This window comes from Columba livia, chromosome 2 (genome assembly GCF_036013475.1).
Source record: "Columba livia isolate bColLiv1 breed racing homer chromosome 2, bColLiv1.pat.W.v2, whole genome shotgun sequence".
Lineage (NCBI taxonomy): Eukaryota > Metazoa > Chordata > Aves > Columbiformes > Columbidae > Columba > Columba livia.
This window is the reverse complement of record NC_088603.1, coordinates 156,945,642-156,968,182: the sequence shown is the minus strand read 5'-3', so window position 1 is coordinate 156,968,182 and position 22,541 is coordinate 156,945,642. Positions and strand designations below refer to the sequence as shown.

Below are 22,541 nucleotides of genomic sequence, written 5' to 3'. Positions count from 1 at the left end.
TAAGATCATGGATTCTTCGAACCAGAAGAGAGAAGGCACTGGTCTCCCCAGTGACACTAGCCATCATGCTTCATTGTATAACTGAATTCACTCCTTGTGCAATCCCTTTGTGATCAGCAATCCACACTGGACAGATTGCAATTTGAATATCACAGAGCTCTAATCCTTATCTTTCCAAGCTCAGCACTGGTGTAACCTTCATCTCTGTTGACAGAACAATTTGTATCCCCAACCCTTCTGAGGGTACAACTTGCTCTAGTCAATCCAACAATGTTGGAATATTTTGTGGCACTGACACTGGGGTACCTGTACTGTTGAAGTGCTGGAGGGCTCTCTGACATGCCTTTGATCTATGACAACCAAAATCCTCCCAAACGATTCCTGGGCACAGGTTAGCACTCAGGACCTGCCAGGAACTGTGCAAAGCAGGCTGTTTGAGTGCAGTCACACTCTTTGGCAGGGTAGTACACTTTTTAATCACAGACATGGAGTACACCATGCATGCTGGCTTCAGTTTGAAAGAATTCACCCAAGCATATTTAATTTATTTGTATAGATTTAGCCTGATTAAATTTCAGAACGTTTCTAAAGTTCTCATGTTTCTTTGCTGGATCCCTGGAACTGAATTGATCTATTCCTGTTGGTCCCAATAAAAGCTCAAGCTCCCCCAGCTGTCCAAGACAGAAATGAAAAATAAATAGGTTCAGGAACCACTCTATGGCTACCGCACAGCCACTGCTTGACAGAAATTGTGAACAGATTTGCTTGCTGCAATAGAATGGCTTAGAAAAACTTCAGAGACAACACTGCTGCAAACATGACATTCATCAGTACATCTGATGAGAGGCTGCAAATAAGCACTGATGTTGCCAAGCATCTGCCAGTGGATATAGGGGGGCACTGGCCAAATGGGAAACATCTGCATCTTCTCCAAACCAAGAATCAGTGGAAAAAATGAAAAAGTCTGGAAATCCGGGTTTTCTTTATAAAGACTCATGGGCGTGAGGAAGCACGGACCAAAGCATCTGTGTACTGTCAGAAGATCCATGTAATTCTGGCAATCTCATCATGGGACTATATTGTAGGAAAGCAAAACCTGGAGGCGGCAGGACACAGGTAGAGGACAATGCAGAAGAGCTGGGAATAGGTGACACTGCAGGATAGCTGAGCAGCTCCAGACAAACACAACCAAACAATACAGCAAACTGTTGCTGGTTTAAGAACTCAGATGCTCATCCTGCTACAGTGGTGCTGTCAGGTAACAACAGGGATTCACATGTCACGGCTTCAACTGATGCTTACAAAAGGGCTGCTGGCAGGGACAAGTAGCTCTTAGGATGCAATTTGTTTAAGCCAAGCAGTAGGAGGTTTCTCTCCCTAGCTGGACACAGCAGTTTCAGTGTCACAGTGGAGGCACAGTATAAATCTGTTCTCCTCTCCCTGCTTTTCACTCCTCACCTCCAGGGTACCCAACCATGCTGTTGTTTGATGGTTGGTCACAGAGTCCATTCTCCCTGCTGCGTCTCTCCTAACTGAACTAGTTTAGCTCATATCTGCATTGTCATCATCTCTCAGATCTGGTAGGCTGGATTATCTCTTGGGTTTCATTGCTCAGTCACTTTGCCTTGATCCCTTTTGGCATATAGCTGGAAGTGTTGTCAATGGACCAGGATTAGGACTGTTAAAAATCTCTGATAAGATTGGACTAAAACTTGTTGCACTTTAATCATGACCTTATGAAGGTTCTTCTACTCTGTGCTGTGAAAGTCAGTGTATCTGAGTGTGTAACACCAAGAGCTTGACAAGGCTTGAAACACCTCTTTCTCCACATACCTTGCTGTAGTCTACCAGCCTTCCTTGGACTTATGCACCTCATCAGGCACTGGCATCTGGATATAACATAAATGACTGGGCTTTCAGAAACCCAGTGAACCCAGAAACCCAGTCACTGATGCTGCTGAAAAATAGACAATTTCTACTCAGATGCTGAAACACAAATTAATTTAGGCACACCTTAATTGCATGGCAGGCATGATTTGAGGATTTTGGGACCACATTCACCACTTAAGAGAGGACAAAGACAAGATGAAGGACAAGGAGGGCACAGAAGATAGAAAAGGAGAGGAGAGGAGAGGAGAGGAGAGGAGAGGAGAGGAGAGGAGAGGAGAGGAGAGGAGAGGAGAGGAGAGGAGAGGAGAGGAGAGGAGAGGAGAGGAGAGGAGAGGAGAGGAGAGGAGAGGAGAGGAGAGGAGAGGAGAGGAGAGGAGAGGAGAGGAGAGGAGAGGAGAGGAGAGGAGAGGAGAGGAGAGGAGAGGAGAGGAGAGGAGAGGAGAGGAGAGGAGAGGAGAGGAGAGGAGAGGAGAGGAGAGAAGAGAAGAGAAGAGAAGAGAAGAGAAGAGAAGAGAAGAGAAGAGAAGAGAAGAGAAGAGAAGAGAAGAGAAGAGAAGAGAAGAGAAGAGAAGAGAAGAGAAGAGAAGAGAAGAGAAGAGAAGAGAATGAACAGATGAAAAAGATTCATGATGGGCAAAAAACAGGTGGAGGAGGGGTATTCTTTAGAAACGGGTACTTAAAGTAGGAATACTCCTCTCTTCAACGAACCAAGAAGAACACAACACATTCACATTGGCTTTTTTTTTTTGTCATACAGAATCTGTTCAGTCCCTAAGTGACTGCAGCAATGCTAATGCTGATCCTAATCTCCCACTTCTTATCCCTGTGCAGGATTTCTAAGCCTTTCAGTCCTCCTGAGAAAGCAAGGTACCTGGTGTCTGCGCACCCTGCCATAGTCGCTTGAATACCACAGAGTATATAGATCCCATCAGGAGGAGGAGACGCTTCTCAGGAATGATAAAACAACGAGCAAAGCAAGAACTGCCAGGCCGGCTGGTAAGTGTGGGAGCAATTGGTTTCTTATTGATTTTACAGGAGCCTTGCTTAGAGACATGGCTGGAAATTTTTTACATTTGAAACGTTACTCTGAGAAAGCTGAGAGCAAAGCAGGAACCAGTGCTGATAAGAAGTATCAATGTAGATCGTGGATGGAATGAGGTTATTAATAAGTAATAAGACTGAACTTGGGACCTAATCAAATAGAACAGATATTTTCTGGTTGGGGCGTTGCAAATGCACTTGATTGCCATAGTAATGGCAATGGAGAGATTAGAAACAATGAACTGTACAGCAAAAGTTGGCTGAAAATCCCTCCTCATGGAAGCAACCATTTAAGAGAATAGCTATAACAGAACAACTTTCTAGAGGTGACGTATTTCGGGATATTTAACAGGGTTGTGAACAGGAACCAGTGGTCTTTGGAGCATGTAAAAATTGGAAGTAATCCTGGCAAAAGATGCCAGATAAGCTTGCAATCTCAGTTCTTCTAGTGGAGTGACAATTTCACACAATAGGAAACTGAATGTCTAGACTTTACAAATTTCTTCACCTGCACGGACCATCTCTCATTATGCAATACGGTTGTTCAGTCTTTGGCATCTTTCTCTGAAGCACCACTTGGTGTAAACTTTAGAGGAAGAGGTCTGTAGCTGTGAATGAAAGATGTTTCCCCTCAACTTCATTGCATCCTCAACAATGTCTAGTCTTCCTATTCAGTCCTCTAGGACGGGTGCAAAATCCAGGAGACCTCTACTAAAATTAATGTATTTTTTAAAAATGTTAGAAGTACAAATTTTCTGTATCTTCTCTTACTAGATTTCTTGGGATTTTTCTATAAGAAAAGCATGTTTGTAGCTTTTCATGATTTATTTTGCTTCTCTATTGAAATCCTAAGTGTCTTCTGATATATTAGAAAATGGCTACTGCTAAAATAGACTAGCTTATTCACTCACGTAAGTAGTTCTAAAGCCAAGCTACCAGTAACAACTGCTATTGGTCTTTCACTACTGAGGAAAGGTTTCAGGAGAATTCTAAGCCTGATTTGCCTAATTTCCTTAAGGAGATCTCCAAGATCCAAGAAGTGAATGAGGAAATTAATGGGAAACAGATGAGAATGCTAGTCTTACTTCTACAATAAGAAAATGCGGCTAAGGGGGAAAATTCCCACAAGAAGAGTATTGGACACAGGGAATTTGTAAGCTTGGTACCCTACTGGGTAGTTTTCCAAATGAAGAAAGCACTTCAGGTTCATGTTGGAGGGATGGGGAAAGACCTGGCATTTCTATTCTGGTTTCAACAGTGCTAGTCATGCTGCTTTCCTAGCACATCAGTACTATAAAACTGGAAGAGTACACAAACAAACTGCGAGAGGCCTGAGATACAGTGCTGAGAGTGAATCTCTGTGTTGTTTCCCTTTCACTACGGGAACCACACCAAGAGATTTTAGATTGGATATTAGGAAGAAAGTATTAACGGAAAGGGTTGTTAGGCATTGGAACAGGCTGTCCAGGGCAGTGGTGGAGTTACCATCCCTGGCAGTGTTTAAAAGGCATTTAGATGAGGTTCTTAGGGACATGGTTTAGTGCTAGAGTTAGGTGAGGTTATGGTTGAACTCGATGATCCTGAGGGTCTCTTACAACTGAAATGATTCTATGATTCTAAGAGTGGTTAGGTTTACTTTTGCTCCTTGGTCTAAGCAGCTGAGATCTCTGTTGATTTCCTCATCTTTTTTTGTAAATTGCTGTGAAGGACTGGACCAAACAGCCTGCATGGCAACAAGAGGGCTTGATTTGTCATTATTTAAAACAAGTCAGCATGTGCAGCATAAGCCCAGATTCAGCCTGCTATGGCAGGAAGAACTGGCTGAGAGAGTTGTGGTTGTTCAGCCTGGAGAAGAGAAGGCTCTGGGGAGACCTTATTGTGGCCTTTCAGTACTCAAAAGGGGCCTACAAGAAAAATGGGGATAGACTTTTTAGCCGGGCCTGTTACCATATGAGAAGGGTTGATGGTTTTAAACTGAAGGAGGGGAGATTCAAGTTGGACATGAGGAAGAAATTTTTTATGCTGAGGATGGTGAAACACTGGCCCAGGTTGCCCAGAGAGGTGGTGGATGAACCATCCCTGGAGACATCCCAGGCCAGGCTGGACGGGGCTCTGAGAAACCTGAGCTGGTGAAGATGTCCCTGCTCATGGCAGGGGTGGCACTGGATGAGCTTTGAAGGTCCCTTCCAGCCCAAACTATTCCATGATTCTATGATTCTATGCACTAAAACCCCTGTGTGTTCAGTATACAGTTCATACACACCTCCAGTACACAAGATGTTGCTCATTGCTCTGAAATGGCTAAAGCTCATATTGAATGAAGCTAATGACCCTTCTCTGATTCCCTTTAATTCCTTCACCCTTGTTCCAACCTTTCCTGGGAAGGAAATGCTTAAAAACAACCCTGATCAGAGGCTTTATTGAGGGTAATAAGACACACAGAGTATAATACCAACTGTGTCATCCAAGCAGCAATGCACATGCCATCCAGCTGCCAGATGATATGTGTAGACAGTATAGCAGGTTGGGCAAGATGAAAAATTAGTAGTAATTCAGATCTGAAATAGAGCCTTTAAGGAGACAGAATATTAATGTAATTAATGGCAATAGCCATGGAAAATATTCTCTGTGTCACCATGACATACAACTTCTCATGTGAGAAACCCAACCAGGGGTACAGTGCAGGGCCATGGAGGATAGAGAGATTAGAAGCAGGACTCTTCTTTCTGCTACTTGGTCAGACAATAATGTTAGGAAAAAAACCTTGTTTCAGTGAGGCCTCGTTTTCATAGGTATCATCTGCCTTCCTGACTCACTCTAGGTTTTTCCATGCCTCTGTTTTTTTTTCTACCAGAATCAAAATTGTTAGGAAGCACAGCCAGTACATATTGTGGACCCCTTACCCTAAAGATATTATTGGAGAATGAGCAGCCACTGCTCCTCCACAGCCAGTGCCCTGCAATGCCTTTCACGTGTGTTTGCCCTTTTAGCTACCTTTCTGGGTTACTTATTGGATATGTTAACAGCATCTAAAGCCATCTGGAGCAGCTGATATTTAGTCATTGCTCGAGACTATGAGAAATAAAAGAAAATAAATCTGAGGCTAATTAGAGAGCTCCTCTTCTGTCCCCTGACCTCTTAAGAAAGTGCAATGTACTAATAGTTTTAACTTCCCTTCCTATTATGCTCTGATAGGATTTGCCTTCCAAAGCACTCTGACAAGATAAGACAGTAGGCTGCTGAATTGGAACAAGCAACATGGGCACAGAGAAGATGTGTGTGTGGGAGTGTGTGTGAATGTTAAGACGTTAAGACACAACAATCTAATGGCTAAGGTAGACCACTGTACCTCTCATCAGAAAAAAATAAAACAAAAATAATTCTAAGTCTTACAGGGAGAAATTGTCTCCTTCACGAGTGAATTGCAGGGACCAGGAGCAGAAGCCACGGTCAGACAGAGCAAGGGCAGCCACAATTCAGAGGAGGTGGACAGAAGGTCCAAGAGCTAAGGTGCTAAGAGGAGCTAAGAGTGAGCGTCTGCGTAGTTTGAGGTCTTTGTGACATAGTGCGATTATTGGTGACTTCTTTGTGCAGAACAGAAAAATGTTGGTATAGGTAAAGATATTTTTAACAGAGCCAAAAAGGCTCATCCTATGGAAACTAATGAGCGCACAATAGCTACTTAGCGAGGAAAACTTGATATTTTTCCAGAAGATCAGGAGGAGGCAAGACTCTGCTAATGCTTGAATCTGAGGTCTTACATGGAATTTGGAAAGGGGGCAGCTTTCATATTAACCTTTCTCTACTTATAGGGGAGCTTGATGGGACTGATTGCATGTATATAGTGACTCATGTATAGGTGTTCCAGTATAGGTGTTCCCAGGTTCCAGTATAGGTTGGGAAATTACATATTAGAGAGCAGTGTAAGGGAAAGGGACCTGGGGGTCCTGGTGGACAACAGGATGACCATGAGCCAGCACTGTGCCCTTGTGGCCAGGAAGGCCAATGGCATCCTGGGGTGTGTTACAAGGGGGGTGGCTAGTAGATCGAGAGAGGTCCTCCTTCCCCTCTACTCCGCCCTGGTGAGACCACATCTGGAATATTGTGTCCAGTTCTGGGCCCCTCAGTTCAAGAAGGACAGGGAACTGCTGGAGAGGGTCCAGCGTAGGGCAACGAAGATGATTAAGGGAGTGGAGCACCTCCCTTATGAAGAAAGGCTGAGGGAGCTGGGTCTCTTTAGTTTGGAGAAGAGGAGACTAAGGGGGGACCTCATTAATGTTTATAAATATATAAAGGGTGAGTGCCATGAGGATGGAGCCAGGCTCTTCTCGGTGGCAAACAATGATAGGACAAGGGGTAATGGGATCAAACTGGAACACAAGAGGTTCCGCTTAAATTTGAGAAAAAACTTCTTCTCAGTAAGGGTGACAGAGCACTGGAACAGGCTGCCCAGGGAGGTTGTGGAGTCTGCTTCTCTGGAGACATTCAAAACCCGCCTGGACATGTTCCTGTGTGACCTCACCTAGGCGTTCCTGCTCCAGCAGGGGGATTGGACTAGATGATCTTTTGAGGTCCCTTCCAATCCCAAACATACTGTGATACTGTGATACTGTTTACACTGAATCCTCAGCTAAGGGACACACATAAAGTCCAAGAGGGATATGGGTGGGAGGCTTTGTTGTTCTTTAGCCACACATAAAATTGGGTGAAAACTACATGCAATTTGTAAAATTGTCGTGGCGAATTTGGAACGCTTCCATCTTGATTCTTGAAATCAAGGGCAATATCATCATTGATTGCACAATCATCATTGATTGATCAAGGCATTTTAGGATCTGGGGGAATTACCCAGGGTGTACCTCTCTGTTGCAGCATAGGCATCCAACTTTCAATGATACTGAAGATCTCCTTGTTGGTTTTGTTCTAACACCCACCAAAGTGAATGGAAAGATCCTACTGAGAGCTGAATATCTGAGTGCAGTGCTATAGGTGTGATGGCAAAACAACAATTTGTTAGGAAGGTCTTCAAAACACATGGATAACATAATGAATTTGGCTGGTGGCATGGAGCATACTGGTGAAGACTGTGACATCTTAACTCTAGCTTTAGACTGTGCTCTACAGAAGGGCTGGAGTTACTTCCATGCCCAGCTACTCCTGTAGCAAGAGAAGAGGTCCTTGTGAATTCAAGGGAGAGCAGCTTGTTTTGAGGGGCATGGGACTGCCTTATTTCTGGCATTGTGCTGGAAAGCTGCTCTTTTTCCAGGCTTTGTTTATTCTTCATAGTGAAATATACTTACCTCTCAGGAGAAAAGCTATTTTCTTTTTCTTCCTAACTCCTTAGTACAAAGTGATGGTAATAAGTAAAAGAAAAAATAAAGAAAATAGAAGAATTTGAGTAAAGTAATAAAAATTCCTAGGGAATTAGCAGGACTGAATTCAGGAAGTCCACAATTAAATGAATGGACCCCCCCCCTCCTACATGCATACTTAGACTAATGGAGGTGTCTGCAAGTAGGAGTGTATGCTCTGTTGGCAGAATCACTGGAATTACACTAATACATAAAAAATCCAGAAGCTCCCAGCTTGTTAGAATAGATGCTCCTTGTTCTAATAACTGTATGTGGTTCCTTTTATGTCAGGATACAAAGGGTGGAGCCAGTGCTGTAGTTGCATCGACCTTTTGTCTGTTTTGAAATTGGTTGTCTTTTGTCCAAGAGTTGAGTACAGAGTCAGAATGAAGCAAAGCGTCTACCTGCATTTCAAGATTAAGTAAAGTCATCTGCTAACTGTTGAATCAAAAAAGTGACTCTTGATTGATGGAATAGAACATACTCAAAAGCACAAGTCACTGAAAGTGCTAAGATCTCATACATCATGTTTCAGAAGAAATGAAAACTGCTGCTGTATGGACATTCAGCGCTACATTAGGCGTCTCCAGGACAGCACCAGTGATCCATGTGGCCAGGAACAGCAAGTTCTGCATAAGATAATTATTCTAAGATTTCAAATCAGGACCTGTTGCAATTAATGAAACAACAGCCTTTGTGTCCTACATGTCAAACAGAGGACAGAAGAAACATAGTGAGAGATCCATTAAGTCTTCAATGACCTTATAGTGTTAAGCTAGGTAGCATAATACAGCTTAGCTTCCTGGGCTCCTAGGGATGGAGGAAAATTGCTTGGTACAGTTTGATTAGAAGTGTGTTGCTTTTTTGCAAACCCACCACCATCAAAACCAAATACCTCTTCAGAAGTATTTGCACACATAAATCTGCATGGGAAACAAACAAACAAAAACCCAACAAAACAACCAACCAACCAAAAAGAACCCCCACCTTCATGCTTGGATAAGAAAGTGATACAAGATCCTGAAACTTTGTCTAAGAGGCTCTGAAAATCCTTGTCCTTCCCAAAAATAATGGCTGAATGTTGAGCCTGAAACAAGACCAGAAAGACATTAAGCCCCCATGAACTCTGTGTCACAGGGACAAAGTTTTGAAAGGACTTTAACTCCTCATAGCACACTGCTTGGCCTGATACTGTGAGTGTAACAGGAGCCCCCAGTGTAATGCTATTATTTGGCTCAGTTTTATGTGAAGTCATTAAATAATTTATACCCAAATTCAACCTGTTTTTGAGAGGTTTAAATGATACTGAGCAGGTAATCACATTCTTTAAGTCAAAGGAAACATGTTTGTTTCCTTTGTTGTAAGTCACAGTGACTGGGAAGACTGGGATCTATCTGCTTAGTTTTTTTAAGGGATGTTCTCTTTTTTCCGTTTTTCTTCAGTGAATAGTGGTGCAGATTTTGGCAATGTCACCATGTAATCATGCTTTATTTGAACGGGTAGGGCTTTGCTCCTATGGTAACAGATTTTTAGCTGTAATTGTTCCTAGATTTTTGAAGGTGTCATTAACCATTGCTTCCAGTGGTCTGGCTTTCTGTGTGGCTTGGGTTTTCCAAGACTGGATCTCAAAAGTATCGAGGTTACACCAGGAAAGGGAAGCAGAGTGAATGACCTGGAAAATGAGATCAAGCCTTTTTTCATCTTTTGCCTAATCCTGGACTACGCAGAGGTCAAAGCAGCCCCAGCAGAGCTTATAGCAGCTAAGAGGCTGCTGCAAGTTCTACCAGCCTCAATGGTTCCTTGTGGAGGACCGTGCAAATGGGATCCTTTCCACCCCATCCTGATTCCTCGCTGTGGCAATATGTGCTTTTCTCAAAAGTGAGCAAAGCTCTCACTGTTCCAGCTGCCACAGGGATCTTTGGCTCCTTAAAGACATTATCTCTGGGGCTACATCAGCAAACCAGGTGGAGTTACAGCTAAAATTTTCGCAATATCTGCAACTCTAGGGGCTGTGTTTAATATCACGTTTCTGTAGCTGTGCTTGCCTTCATTTAATTTTGTTTGCTCTGACGTCAATGCAAATGCAGCAGCAAGCCCATTCTGTTACATGCTCTATTATTATGTTTTTTTCTCTCTTAAATCATGGATCGTTTCTTAAGATTGAGTTAAATTTACTATGGAGAGGGGCGGGTTGTTTTAACAGTGCAATAGCTAGTGTGTTGGCGTATTCTATCCAAATAAAGAGTATCTGCACTTAATAATTCTGTTCAATTGATTCTTGTTATAACAGCCAAAAAACTGAGTTCACTGTGAGCTGTGTGTCCCTGTATCCTGGTGTGATTAAGCCCTGAATGCTAATGTATTAGTCCTGCCTATTTTATACATAAACAATTTATTACCTTCATGTGAATTAAATTTTCATGACATAGATTAATGTATTCTGCCTACCATCTGGAAGGTTCTACAGCGGTCTCCAAATGGTGCAGGGATCCACATGTCATTGAAATGTAGCCCTTCCCAGAGCAGAGCACAGTAGCTGAATAACACTGCACAGCCTTAGGACCATTGGGCAGAATAGAATAAAGCAAAGAGTGTTCTGATGAAGCTAGAGGTAAATTTAGGTTGGAAGAGGCTATTATAGGGATTTTCTTGAGCAGCCCAGCAGATTTAACAGACTCCCAATTCTTGCAAAATGTCTAAAGGGCATCCATTGATTGCAAGACATAGAAATGTTCAGTGACTCGTCTATGGCTGTGGAGCAAGACCATAGAAAAAGCAGTAATAGTTCCAACATCCCCTGCCTGCCCACTGCATGGCTCTATAAAGCAGCCTCTGTTTGAAGAACGAAAGGGAGAAGAGTCAGATAATAGGCTTGAGGATAAAAGAAGTGACATCAAAAACTTTCAACATCCATGTCATTAGTGGATCAGAGGATGGGCTGTCGTTGACTCTTCTGGCCTTAAACACTACAGCATTCAACAAGGAAATTGTAAGTTTTCAGGGAATTAGAAAGCTGTGGACTTTCAGGTCATGTTTAATCATTTTTTACAAAGAAGCTCTATTTGTAACATCCCTGCTGTCAAAGCATCAGTGGATTAACAGGACTAGCAGGTAATTCTGCTTTAACATCAATACTAGTATAACACTATGTGCTGCCTAGAGCTTAATAAGAACATTTGAAAAATGTAGTCGTGGAGTGACAGTACGGCGTGAGTAACAGCTGTAGAATGTGGATAAGAAAATTGTCATAAAGGGTAGAACAAATATTCGGGGTTTGTCCAGGCCATTAAAGAGATGTGGTCTCCTTCACAGGCTCTAGTCCACTGCTGGCTTCCTAGTTTGAGTTTCCCTTCTTTACCTTTAGCCATTGTAGCCACAAAGACATTGAAGATGAGTCACCCCACTATCTGAGGTACTGTCAGAAGCACCTGTTTTCTGGGGGCATGAACTGGTCATTCTTCATTTCTGCTCAGGGTGCCCTGGGCATCCATCTTAGACTGGACTGTAACAGCTGAAAAGATCAGAGTTGACTCCTGTCCATTGTGTGCAGCCTTCAATTATCTCACAGACACGTTCACAAAGCCTTTCCTACTATAGGGAACCCTCAGTCTGATGAGAATATGCCTGAAGCAACCCATTGGGAGCATGTTCTAACTAAAAGGTGAGGCAAGCGTCTCCTAGAAATAATCTCAGTCCCTTCTGTTGAATCTGCAGACAAGAAAACATATTGTCGCAAGGGGTAAGAAAGTGAGAGAGGTGCTCTTAGCCTTGTAGCTGTTCTTTCAGGATGATTTTAGTACTAGAGTCTGTTTATATTAAGCTGTCCTTATCAAAGGGCACCTCAGAAGGTGCCCTTACTGCCAGCCTGTGTAGTCAAGCCAGTTTTTCACTTCTGGCCTAATTGGTCTAACAAAACAAAAAGGAACAATTCTGGCAGGAGTAATGACTCCACAAAGTGGTGGAGAGGATGGGATATGGGAGCCTGAAGGTGTCTCTTCTAAGAAGTGAATTTTCTAGCCTATATGTTTTAAGAAAGGATAATGACACTGCTGACACCTCCTTTTTAGAAGGCAGGGATGCTCATTCTTACATTCTGAATGAAATATTGCAAGGGGGAGCTGAGAAAAGGTGCTTGTCTCCTCTGAATGCAATGGATGAGTGGCATCCAGAGAACAGGCAGATTGAATGATTGCAGAGTTGCTCTCTCTGCCTCCAAGGTGCTGGCCTCTGTTATCGGTGGGATAGTGCAGGGTACCAAATTAATTCTTAGACATGAGTTTCCACTGTAGCAGATAACTCCATTTCTCTGGATTTTACAGTGCCAAGCTCTAAATTAAGGAAACGTGGCAAGAGAAGAGCTCAATTTCTTTGTCTCTGCAATTTCTGCACATGCTGCTTTCTTTGTGGGCATGTGAAGTAAGAAGGAGTTGGTAGTTAGAAGGGGATATTGCATTTTTAATTTTGCTTCATTCTGCTCACAGCAGTTAGAAGATTTAGGCTGGTGTTGTAATATCACACACACATACACATCCCAGTCCACATCCTGGGAGGTCTGGACGGCCTGGGTCCAACTGAAGATATAGACCTTTACTTCTCATATAGTCTTGTTGAAATGTCCAGGACCTGCAGGTGCTCAGTATTTGGGGAAAACAAGGTCCTTATTCAGAACAGCTCAGACTAAGATTTTGAAAGCTGAAGCTAGAATCTTGAATTATGATTTAGACCCTTAAACAAGTTGGCTGAATTTAAGAAGTGCAAAGCCAGTCCTACTGCTGAAAAAGCAGGTCATTTATTTATATCTTAAGTCTGGATTTAGAAATCTAGTATTAGTTGCTCATTTTTTTACAAATCTTTGTCTTGGTCCAAATAAGGAACAACATCCCTATTTATATGTGGAAGTTGGAAAAGTTAGCTTAACTAGAATCACATGATTTAACTGTTGTCACAGAGTGCTAATAAGAAGTCCAGGACTTGTGCAGATCCTCGTCTTTCCTGCAATATTGCAAATCCCTACAAGAGGCTTCCCAAGAGTTATGTTGTTCAGTAAAGCTTGGCAGTCATGTTGGAAGTCTGGAGACTGCACAATTTGCAAACTGGGTGTACCTGCAAGGGCAGGTCTGCTGTAGGTTTCCTAAAACTCAAAATGGACTCAGAAGGACCCATTAAAGTAATGATAATATTAGGAATGAGAGTGTGCCAAATTGTATGAAATGGTGTAATTCCTCTTAAGATACCCCAAACTTTATAAAAAAGACTCAAATGTGTTTTCATGAAACATTTCTTTAGGTTAACAATTGCAAACACTAAGTAACTAACCTTCTCTCACCTAAAGAAAAACAAACTATGATGTAAAAACAAGTCCTCTGACAAGCAAAACTTGTAGTAAGAATCTGTAAAATTGTACAAGGTATAAAGAAATAGGTAAAACAGCACTGAGAAAAATGTTGTATACATGCTTAGCATTACTTGACATAATTTTCAAGTCATTATAGATTGTTTTCATGCTTTTGTCTTCAATTTTTCAGCTGCTACCACCTTCTGTAGAGCACTAGTTTCCTGAAAATTAGGTTATCTGGAATTGAACCTAATTTGGGAACTAACATAACTCAATTTCACCTGTTGCTGAGTAACTTTAGGCTGTCTGCTTACCACCAAAACGCTCCTATGGGTTAGGAGAGAGAATCAGCACAAGCGTACAGACAGAAAACAGTCATAGATGTGCAAAACATCTTCCCTGACATCACATGAGCATCTTGTGGTAGAAAAAGGGATTTAAGGTGGAATCCCTGATACCAGGCTGGTGTTCAAGACCACTCAACTCTCTTTCCTTTCTTCAGTTTTGAAACTGTACATGCTTTCATTGTTGTTTTAAGATCCCAAGTAGTGCAATGGAAAGGGAGTTGTGGCAGAATGACACATGATCTCTGGATCCTGCACCAAGGAGGCTCAGCTGGGATTTGAGTCAAGTCCCTCCACTCATTCCACCTTGATACCTGGTTGTTTGGGGATCAAAGACACATAGATGTGATTTTAGTGCTCTCTTCAGTACTGCTGACTATGGACACTGTTGTGTTTTAGTTTTACCAGCCCTGTGGACTTTCTGACCTCCTAGGACCTGCTCTTTCACAGATAGTATTGTTTTGTTACATTTTTCCACTACGGCAAATGACGATATAAGTCACTGACATTGCAGGTGTGACCTTTATGCCAGCTGACAAAAGTACTGTGAGGCTGGACACTTAAGGCTTTTCTGGGTGTTACTTGGGTGCTGTCTTTGTTTGTTGTGTTGTCCATTCACAACGACCTGAGCTATTTACTGTACATGCAGAATCTGCAGAGGAAGCAAAGCCATTCATTCCTAGATGTTTAAACTGAATAATTTCTCTCCCCTCTTGAATGACAGCATGTGTAATGGATCTCCACGTGCCAGAGGGCTTTTCGGTAGCAGAGCTTCAGGCATCACATGGAGAATTAAGGCACACTGAAGGCTTGATGTTTATTTTGGAACTGAACTCAAAAACCTTCACTCTGGGGACAAGCTTTCAACCAGATAAGCTGGAGGATTTGATCTGTGAACTTCCTTTCTTGGATATTTCTGTCCTCCCCTTTGAACCGCAGCAATCAGTTGATACACGTGATGATGAGAAGGAAAAGCATCTGAGTTGTGTAACATCTGCTTATCACCACAGATTATCCTGTAGCAATGAGATTAAAGCTTTTCTTTATGTAGGAAGACCTTGGGATTTACGGTTGGTTTTTAGTAGATTTTTTTTTTTAATGTAATATACCGTAAATCTGGTTTCATTGAGCAAGGAGAGGCAACTTCACAAGCGTGACTAAGAAAACAGGCATTCTTAAAGGAAGCAGAGATTTTTAATGCATTCCTTTCAACAATGATGTATGAGTAATCATGTACACTATAATTCCAGTATTGCCTCCTTGTGGTTATGTTTGCAATAGGACTGAAATGAGGGATAATTTGGGAACCACACAGGCAATTGATTTGCACAAAATAGAATTTTGCATCTCAAGCCTTGCAGAGCTTTGTGATACCACAACCACCTCCTACTTTCTCTTGCTGATGGAATGACTTTCTGAGTAAATTCAAGCTCACTATCAGGATATATAAGTGCATCCTGTCTGTGATATGCTTGGCCCATTTTGCTGTTTCCTATTTCTGCCATGTACATACAAAAAGAAAAACTCAGGGCTCCTGAGGCTGCTTTAAATCAGTCTGGTTTCATCAGTTGTAGAATGTCAGAGGGTGAGAACCAAGACTGAAAAGAAACCTCAGCTCAATCACTTCTCCTGATTTAGTCATCAAGCCAGTGAACAAGGTTTCAAAACAGCATCAGATTTCCCTAAGATTCTATGGCAAATCTCACTTTCTGCCTATAAATCAAGTGGTTTTTGCCCCGCAATGGGCAGACATCTGAAATCGAAGTAAAAATAGCAGAAGTACATCTCTCTGAGGACTATCCAGTCACTAAGATGAGGGTCATTGGATTCCTGTTTATGGGGAGGTACACCAGGGTTCCTAGATCTGAGGCCACTCCATGCAAATATGTCCCTGTGCTACAGCGCATGCCATAGATTTAGTAAAATAGTAACAATGTACCGTGACCCTTCTTGTCTCTGCTCTTCCATTACTGTGTAGTTTATATCAGTAGGATCAGCAAGCTAAGACCAGGAAGGAAAGTATTTAAATTATGTGAAGGTTGTGGTTTCTAAATAAAGACTGGTGGTCGCTTTGATAATACCATTATCATAATACTTCAGTCATTCTTTGTATGGGTCTCTCATTGACTGCAAAGGGAGTTTTGGGCACAGAGCAATTACCTACACAAGATTGGGCCAATTACTTAATTAAATTTTAAGTAGGAGTATATATATATAACAGATGGACATTTTGAGAAGGTACTGAGTAATGTGTGCAGGGTAACAGAGGATGCAGCTTATCTTTCACATTAGCCTTGGAGGGATTTTAAGTGTATTAACATTAGGACTCCAATCGGATTTAGGCAGTGTGTAAAATTTCTCCAAGCCTTCTTAACTTGGCTGAATTTTCATCAGATGAGAATGCAGCAGAGAATAATCCAATCACATAATCACTCTTGTCTGAAACTAGCATGAAAACAAAGAATGGCCATAGCTGGAAAGAGACATTTGTCTAGGCAGGTTTTTCTATAGGCTTGAATAGGTGGCTGGTTTTTAGTTGACTACTGCTTTTTCAAGGAAGCTAAAGGGCTTCTTAACCAAAATTTCTTAAAAAAATGATAATTTTTAGGTATTACATTGCTTACCATTTCTTCCTTTTCATTCCCATATCTCACTTTACATTGGAGCTTTCATTCTGTCTCATTGCTTTACGTGCCTGCATTTTAGGACAAGGTTTTATTTATGCTTATTTTATTTCACTTCCCATTTGCAGAGCTGTAGGCAGCCTTCCCTGAAACACAGACACAGAAAGGGCAAGAGGAGTATCATTCTTATTTACAATGATACTAAGCTCAGGTACTTAAAAAGAAAAATCCCAACAATATCAGTGAACAGGAATTACCAATGCAGATTTGATTAGATGAGATGAGGGGAGCTATGAAGTAAAATAGCTCATGTTCTTTGTTCATCAGAGGAAAATCAAGTTAATAGTATCATTTAAGAAAATATCTTTATGATAATAAGGTCTAGAATTCCAAGATGGAGTCAATAATGTTGCTTTTGACTGTCCCATAAAATGTATACTCTCTAGAAGAAACAGCAGGAACGGAAGAGTCACTTAGGGAAGAAGACTTACTTGTTTGGCAGAAGCAGGGACAAAGCCCATCTCCTGATGTCAACCATGGGGTCATCATTGCCTACACGACACTAGATAGTTGAACAGCGAAGCCCTGTTTACAAAGAAATGATTATGTTATTGATGAGTGAGCTGGGTGATCACCCTCATAAGAAATGCCCATCACACAACATGTCAGCAGAAAAGAGAAGGACACACACCTGAGCCTCAGCTAGGAGCTTCCCCAGGTTAACATAAATTCTCTGGTATTTTCCATGTGTTGTAAAGGTCCTAACTTTCCTTTAAATTAGTGACTGCAGTGTACAGTCTGATGCTGCTCACTGCTTAGAATGGACGCTCAATATTTGGGACCAAGTGGGAGAAATGATGGTAATGCTGTTTGAGATGCACTGGTGACAGTCAGTGAGTCAAGCCCTTATTCCTCTGTTGTCAGGCTTATTTAGTCTCCAGACACAGAGACTAATTTTCTATTTTAGATTATCCTGAGGTAAGCCAAAATACAGAGCACAGTGCTTACATCTTGCAGTTTTGAGGAGTACGCTTCAAGGGACACCAAGCCTGCACTCATCAAGCTCCCAAACATCATATAAAAACCTATCAGTGATGATTAATACAATGTATGATGGTGACCCCCACATCTCTTTGCTTTGTTTAAGGGTGTCCCAATGGCTGAAGAGAAGACCAAATATAACTCTACTGTCAGTGAAGTCACCATTGTGAACCTGCAGCCTGAGAAAAATCCCACTCTCATCTTGCCAGGATGGAAGCCAGGAAGTGAACATAGAAACCTTGGTTTCCATCCTCCTTCTCCAAGAATTTCAGAGAAGAGGCTATCCCAGGGAGAGAAAAAATTGTGGCCAGAGAAGGCGAAAAAAGAGGCGGCTTTGTCTCCCAGCCTGCACCGTGCAAATGAGTTTGGTAGCACAGAGAATGTCACCTTGAAGAGGCCAGTAAAATTGGCCCCTCTAGAGATCCCTGTGGAAGTAAAAGAAGCCCAGCTCCAAAAGATTATGAGTATCCAGAGAGAAGCCCAAATGGCTGCTCAGAAGCTGAGTGTTATCAACTCCATCAGCAATGAACCCCATGTGAAAAGGGTGAAGAATCTGGCTCAGGGAGAGCTGGAAAACCTTCAAAAGACAAAGGTGAGTGAGAAGACTGCCCTGGAGAATAAAGATGATCTCCTACCCCCTAAAAGCAGCAAACCCTTGGGAGAAATTCAAATTATTTTGCCTCCAGAGACAACCTCTAAGTTGACTAAACAACCAGGTGTTGAAGAGGCTCCCAAGACACTCCGTAAACCATTAATCCCCACTCTCCGGGTGTCTGACATGCATGAAGAGTCTAACAGCCCTGACAGCATCCCTGATCCTTGCCAGAATGTTTCTCGGCGCCGATTCAGAGTAATGCACACAAAAGAGCAGCAGGAAGATCATGGGAAAGCCAAACCCTTAAACGTAATGGATCCAAGTATGGGAGAAGGCAAGCAGAAATCTGCAGGTCAACGAACACAAAAAACCCTCAGTGATGCAAGCAAGCTCATTGAGAATGTGGCCAAAAAGCAGAAGGAACGAGGAGCAAAGCAAGGGGAAATGGATGAAGCCTCTTTTGCAAGAAGGCAGTCTATTCGAAGGATGGCCTTGGGAGACATCATCCAGGTGGATGAAGACTGAATATCACACACCAGGTAATGCACAGGAGATTTAGACACAACAACTACCCAGTAAAATGTTTTAGGCTGGCTGCTTAGATAGAAGTCTTCAGGAGAGAGCCTGGAGACATCAGTAGATTAGAGATTGAAAATAAATCAAATCGTTGAACACCTCTGTCATGAGATGACATGTCTCTGAGATGACAAGTGGGTCACAGGGCAAGTATCCTCCTACTCTGCTCAACACTAGAAAGGCCCCAGGTACAGTGCTGAGTCCAGTGTGGAGTATAACTTTTCAAGACATATGTGGACCGTGCAGGAAAAAATCTGAATGTGGACTGGGTGGAGGGGCCAAGAGAAAACCAGGAACCTAGAAAATATTGTGTCTGGACCAAAATGAAAAGAAAGAACATCATGTGCTCCTGAGGGTACAGCCTTCCCACTTTCAGCTGTGCAAGTTTGTTTCAGAAAGACAAGAGTAAAACGTTCTTCATATCTATTGTTGGCAGAACAAAAAGTTATTAGCTTAAGATTTAGCAAGAGGTATTTAAATTAGAAAAGGAGAAACACTTTTAAACACTATAAACACTGAAGGATACTGTTTACAGAGGTGGGAATCTCTGTCATTGAAATCTTAAATAATACATTAGATGAACACCTGCCAAGAATGATTTCAGAAGACCTAATCCTGCATTCAGTCACAACAAGGACCAGATGATCCGTAATGTCCTTCAACATCTATTTTCTTATATTGTATGGTCTATCTTTTCAGTTGTCCACTTGCAGGGCAACTAACCAAACCATGTAGTGCAAAAATGTATAATAAAAATAACTTTTCACTTTCAATTGATTCTTCTTCACTGTTTTACAGCTGGTGTCAAGATATTCACTGAATCCCTCAGATCTAATAGATGACTGCTTCTCCTTGGTCTCTTCAGACCTACTTCTGTTTATTCTTTCCCAATTTCTTGGTAAAGGGAGGAACAGATAATCCTCATATATTCTTTTTCATGTCTCAAACAAGAGTCTTGTCTTTCACTTTTTACCTGTTAACCTTTGGTCACCTTTCAAATCTTTATATTTTGAAGACTGAATAATATTTCTATGTATAATATGAAATAAAGCAAGCATGCACAGTCTCAATTTAGCCCCAGAAATCTTTTTAACGATCAAAAACTATTTTTTATTTTTTAAAACAGCTATTATGACAAACTGCCAGAGATGCTATCACAGTGCAAATATTAATAAGGTTAACGTGTAATCAGATTTGCATTGTAAATGGATTTCAGAGCAAAAATTAGGATGTTCACTCTTTTCTGGTAGTTCACTTGTTTGGTTGCTTGATTTTCTATTTATTTATTTATTTATTAGTAGAGGTGGTCTTTTCTGCTTCTTAAATGACCTTAGAAGCTAGGACTTGAAAAAAAAATGGGGAGATTTGCCATAAAATTACAAGAATTGGCAAAAATACATTGATGCCATTGGAAAAACAGAAGGTGGCCTTTAAACATGCTAGGGTTGGTGGGAGAAAAGAAGAAGGAAGTACCTTCAATATAGAAAAGAGGTAAGCCAACTTTTACCGTTTATTCTTTCTTCTATGTACATGGTGAAGATGGCCAAAGACAGTGCAGATGAGGTCATGAAAACTGTTTGAGTCTTTTTCTGTATTTCAACAATATCAAAATATGTGAAAGTTTTATTTTCTTAATGACAAGTTCCTTGACTGTTCTCTTAGTAAGAGAAAAGCCAGCATCTAGAGATTCTGCTGGAATTCATTCTTGAGTATTTATTGCTGAAAAGAGACATTACCAGGACTGAAACTATGCCCAGGTTTATCACAGCAGCAGTAGCATTACTTATACAAATCAATCACCCTGCGACTTGCCACCAGCTTTATCTGTCAGTTTTTATGGTGAGGGAATGAGGGCTCAAAGCTATGCAAGCTAGATAATTCAGGTTTAATAAGGACTGTTGTAATAACTCAACACAATGCAAGGAATTAAAATCAGATGCTAAGCCAGGAATAAAAAATGTGAGAAGTATGTCCTCCTTGTGTTGTCTGGGCAGTAAGGAGAAATAGTAATTTAACTTGTAAACTCAACCGTGTGTCCGACTCACTGCACCTACTTAATTGAGAACATTAAACTGCAATCTCAATGTGTTTTTGCGGCATCTCACAAGTTCCCAGCCAGACAGTATTCCAGACAGTATTAATGTGATCTCCAAAGAAAATGCTACTAAGATTTGCAGTTTGCAGCAGAAGAGGGACAGCATGAGAGAGCAGCTGAAGTCTTGAGTTAGACCTGGCTCAGCTGAGAAGCTGTTGCCCTTCATTAGGCCATGTGTAAGAAGGTTCCTCAAATGGGTGTTTGAACTCACCTGGTTGAGACACCTATCTTGGAAATACAGCATTAACTCAACTGGGATGAACAACCTAAAATTGTCTGAACTGTGGGAAGGTCACTACATATATCAGAATGTCTTGCAATTGCTCTACCCCTTTTCTTAGCTCTTTTAATGCAACTAAATGCATGAAATAATGGATTCAGGAACAAATGATGAAGTGTTGCTTTAAAAATGTAAAACAGTGAGACTGAAAAGGACTTAGAAGTCCAGACTTTGTTCTGTGGCTGCAGTGACAAATAATTGTTGGATTCATGGGCAGGAGACTTTTGATTAGGCGAAGAGACTGAAAAACTTTTCCACCTCCAGCATTAGCAAGGTCATTGCTCAGATGGTATCTCCAGGATCCAGGTTTACATGGAATTTCATGTTCTGAGTCCCATGATTCAAAAAGCATGTTCACTTATTGGAAAAGTGCTAGAAGGCTAATCTGAATTCAGGGAAACTTACCTTCCATGTGAATGGGAAGAAGTTTGATCTGCAGTTTATCCAAAGTTCTTGAAAAAAAAAAAAAAAACCCAACAAAAAACCACAACATATAAAAAATTTAGTGGAAGTTGAATCTTCAGGAATTTATACAGGAATGAGTACAGCATTTTAACTCAGGCTGCTGTCTCTTTCATCCAATATAAATGCATGATGTCCTGGCTCTTCGTGCTGGCTAGACCTTCCTACCACCCCTTTATGTTGGCACATCTTTTCAAACAGTGATGCAGTGACCTGGAACAGGTAATTTAACATAGTGAATTGCCCCAAAAGATGAGTTTTCAACTGGGATCTGTCCCCTGTCTTGATTTATCGAATGGCTTCAGCAGTGCTTGTGTCAGCATGAAGGAGCCAAGGACGGGGAAGAATACATTGATTTTGGTGACTGTACTTCTGTCATGGTAAAGTGTGTCTAAACTATACTCTGAAGGCAATAAACTACCGTATCAAAATGCCAAGGAACACAGTGAACTCCATGAAATGATAAAAATACTTGAAAAATCTAGATGTCCCATCACTGGAGACATCCCCGGTCAGGCTGGATGGGGCTCTGAGCAAACTGATCTAGTTGAAGATGTCGTTGCTCATCGTAGGGGGGTTGGACTAGGTGAGCTTTGAAGGTCCCTTCCAACCCAAACCATTCTATGATTCTATGATCCTAAGATTCTATGCAATCTATTGCTTCAGACAGAGATCAGAAAAAGTCTGACTCAGTAATGTGTTTGAACTGGAGATGACACAATCAGTGGAGCAGAGATTTAATTTACCTGTAAAAATATTTTCACATACTGAGTATAAAGGGAAAAAATCTATCAACTAAATAATGAGGGGAATCCATTCTTATGTAAATAAAGTTCATAAAGGAATGAACACTGCTTTCATATCCATATATCTGTTCAGTAGGTGGTTCGAAAAGAAAAATCTCTTT

At 41.5% G+C, this 22,541-nt stretch overlaps 1 protein-coding gene across 1 annotated transcript; it reads left to right on the top strand.

The window, feature by feature from the left end:
* Positions 1-2,724: 2,724 nt before the first annotated feature.
* Positions 2,725-19,570, top strand: LOC135578857 (uncharacterized). The gene is made up of 2 exons (XM_065055228.1): positions 2,725-2,886; positions 17,733-19,570. The coding sequence occupies exons 1-2, from the start codon at positions 2,845-2,847 to the stop codon at positions 18,744-18,746; spliced, it is 1,056 nt and encodes a 351-aa protein (XP_064911300.1). The 5' UTR covers positions 2,725-2,844; the 3' UTR covers positions 18,747-19,570.
* Positions 19,571-22,541: the final 2,971 nt, after the last annotated feature.